This window comes from Drosophila navojoa, chromosome X (assembly GCF_054131105.1).
Source record: "Drosophila navojoa isolate 15081-1374.11 chromosome X, UAZ_NAV_1.0, whole genome shotgun sequence".
In the NCBI taxonomy this organism is placed as follows: Eukaryota; Metazoa; Arthropoda; class Insecta; order Diptera; family Drosophilidae; genus Drosophila; species Drosophila navojoa.
This window is the reverse complement of record NC_142895.1, coordinates 15,059,644-15,062,907: the sequence shown is the minus strand read 5'-3', so window position 1 is coordinate 15,062,907 and position 3,264 is coordinate 15,059,644. Positions and strand designations below refer to the sequence as shown.

The 3,264-nt window shown below is 42.0% G+C and overlaps 1 protein-coding gene across 2 annotated transcripts; it reads right to left on the bottom strand.

Moving 5' to 3' along the window:
* Nucleotides 1-629: 629 nt before the first annotated feature.
* On the bottom strand, nucleotides 630-1,802 carry LOC108655879 (uncharacterized). Of its 2 annotated transcripts, XR_016197431.1 has the most exons (3): nucleotides 1,554-1,802; nucleotides 802-1,485; nucleotides 630-734 (listed from the first exon to the last, which is right to left on the bottom strand). XR_016197431.1 is itself a non-coding variant. In XM_089264503.1 (2 exons), exons 1-2 carry the CDS (start codon nucleotides 1,728-1,730, stop codon nucleotides 862-864), a joined length of 801 nt encoding a protein of 266 aa, XP_089120629.1. In that variant the 5' UTR covers nucleotides 1,731-1,802; the 3' UTR covers nucleotides 630-861. The 2 variants fall into 2 exon arrangements, 1 of the variants encoding a protein (XP_089120629.1); XM_089264503.1 differs by having other exon boundaries at nucleotides 630-1,485.
* Between the last annotated feature and the right edge of the window lie 1,462 nt (nucleotides 1,803-3,264).

Sequence of the window (3,264 nt, the reverse complement as noted above, 5' to 3'; positions counted from 1 at the left end):
CTCTCCCTCTCTCTTGCTCCCTCCCTTGACTGAGCACTTTCATGCGGAATTGTGAGTGTGGCCCCGAAAGCGAATCGTCATTTAGTCAACTGTTGCGCAACCGTTGGCAATTTGCAATCCGAGAGGCATCCTGTCAAATTGTTTGCTGCGAAAGCTGTCATCCTTGTGGTGTTCGTCGGCGCCTCGTTGCTTCCGCTTGAGTCGAAGCGAAGTTGGCAATTGCAATTGCAGCTTGATTTCCATTTGCCATCCGCACATTGAGCGCATTGGGAAAATGTTTTTCCTGTGGCACATTTGGCATGCCGCCGCCTCCGCAGGCGCCGCAGCCGTCGCAGCCGTCGCAGCCGCAACTTGCCAACTTGTTGCACAATCCGAAAATTTGTGCTCCTTCCTGCGGAGAAAACAGCAAATTAGGAAGTTCAATTATTGAAATTAAATTGCAGTCAGCTCTGCTGCGAGGCAGCAATAAGAATTTCCAATTAGATTCCTCCAGCGACTTCTAATCAGTGCGGCGAAACTTGCTCGAAATTCAAGTTAGCTCGAGTATGGAATTCTATCAGAGTTTCCCAACTCTGAGACAGCTAGAAATGCCTTCAATTAGGTGGAGGGTGTATGTATGTACATATATATGGTATGTATATATTTGTGAGTTTATTTCAAAATATTTAAAATTATAAAAAAAAATTGTTGTTTATATATATGAATCGGTATATGGGTACTCCAGTTTCCTCTAGGTATTCCTGCTAAGAAATTGTTATACATATATGTATATGAATAGGTATATGGCCCAGCTTTCTCTAGGTATTGTTATACATATATGTGAATAGGTAGGTAAACCCTAGATTCCTCTAGGTATTCTTCCTACAGCTCAAAGTCTGTGCTGGGTGCTAGGCTGTCCATCTCGGCCTTGATCGTATAGTTGGCTTCGTTGATGCTGTACCGAATGTTCAGATAGTGTCCCGCCTGGAAGGGCACCGCATAGTAGCCCTGCAGGCTGGTGGTGGCCTTGTCGGTGCGCTGGTAGATCACCTGCCCGTTGCTCAGCTCCAGACGCAGCTCCTGGCTGCCGTCCTCGTTGTGGCGTGCGTTCTGCTTGAGGATCTGCACGAGACTCTGCGACTCCGGCTGTCGCAGCGGCAGCGAGACCAACGGCTCACAGCGACAGCTGAGCTTCTGGCTGACCGAGCAGGTCTGTGCGGGTGCACCACTTGCTGGTGGCTTGCCAGTCGGCCCAAATCCGGGCAGACTGCCCAGCTGGCCGAAGCTACCGAAATTGCCCAGATTGAGGCCGGCTAGCAGATTTTGCAGTGGCAACAGCGCGCCCATAAAGGGCCAATTCTGACCGCCATGGCTGCCCACAACGGGCGTGACGACTCCGACCGGCTGCAGTGGGTGCAGTGGCTGCAGCGGTTGCAGCGGCGGCAAAGGCTTCGAAGGCTCCACTGTGGGATTCGCATTGAAGTTGTCGTAATACACGGGTATGCTCTGTTTCAAGTAAATATATGGATGGGTCAAGTTGGGTATTCTTGAATTGGCTTCGTTTCGCTGCTTACCAATTGACGTTTGTTCCTTTGATCTAACTTTGTTGTTGTTGGGGTTGGAGTTGTAATTGGCGTTGTAGTTGTAGTTGTAGTTGCTGCTGTTGTCGTTGTTGTTGCCATTGTCTTATCGGTGATTTCTGCAGCAGCCGCGGCGCTGATTAGCAGTATGAAACCCAGATAGCTTCTCATGTTTGATGCTCGTACAGTTCGGTTCTGTTCTGTCTGGTTGCCCAATGGGCCAGGTCTTATATATGCTCAGTAAACTGACTGTGGCTCTGGTCCAGGCCTTGAGCATTCTTATTTTCAGCATTTTATGGGCCGGGAACCAGTTGCCATTATATTTTTATGGAGCGCAAAGTGTGTCAAATCGCACAGGTAAGCCGTTGAGCTGTTATCTGGTATATGAATATATTATTCAAAAATATATATATTTAATATATATATCTGATCTGATTACGGCTCAATTTTGGGCGTAGTTTATATTGTATTGTGGCTGGGGAAATAATGAATATTTCAATAAAACAAAAGAGGATTGATGATATAAGAAAAATAATCATTTTAAAGTTTCATTCAGGATATTTCCGAGGGATCTATTGGTTAACAATTCCTAAGATGTAGTCCTGGTTGTTTAAGGCATTAAGCTCTGGAATGTTATTGCTGAAATGATTTTGTGGAAGCTCTAATACATTTTAATAACAACCTCTATCCGAATGTTGCCTAATTTAATTTATTTCATTTTTTTTTTTATTTAATTATTTATTTTATTAAGCATTGAGTATTTCCGATGTTTCATATCCACAACAATGTCACTTCTATAAGAGACTTTCCTCCTACTCACCCCTGTCATGAGGCCATTATAAACGACTTCCGTCAGGCGCAACTCAAGTTCCTTAATGACAATTGCGCAAGCAACTTTATCAAGATGCTTATATATACTTTAAAAGTAACACAAGAGGCAAACTCTCTCATCATTATTTAAACAATAAAATATATTAAATAAATATCTCATGTTCATATCATTCTGAATTATTATTTGACAATGACAATATAAGAGAGTTGAATATCTATAGCGAATGTCAGCCAAATGATATACTTCATAATAAATTTCAGCAATTATATATGATTAACTGGGCTTCCTCTATTATTCTGTTAGACTTTCAAGAGTACAGCTAATATATCCTCATATATAATAGCTTATCAGATGTGGTAAATCTAAGATAAGATAAATCAATATTTAACAATTATTTCAGCACTTACATATACATATACATATACATATACTTAGATACCTCTAACAACAGCTGACATATGTGTATCCATTTAAAATAGTCTTTCACTTTTATTAGTAGCTCAACATCTTTATATATATACATATATATCTTTTCGCTAGACCTCTTACATTCAATAGCATTTGCTGGAAACTGTAACGAGTGTCGAGACTTTGGCTGAAATTTAATTGAATTTAATTTCAATTAAATGGAAATATGTAAATGGAATTAAGTGTTCAATGATTTTCATGTTTGGGACTTTGAGGGCCGTCGAGGGCAGCTGTGACAAGTCTTCAGCGGTCGCACGATGCGAGTGCCCGGCAGCAGAGCTTCAAATTAGATTAAGCAAAAATCGTGTGACTGCCCAGCACCAAAAACAAAAAATAGAAAAGAGAAACACACACACACACACAGTCTAGAGAGCCAAATGGCCACGGCGAGAAAATTGTCAGCGG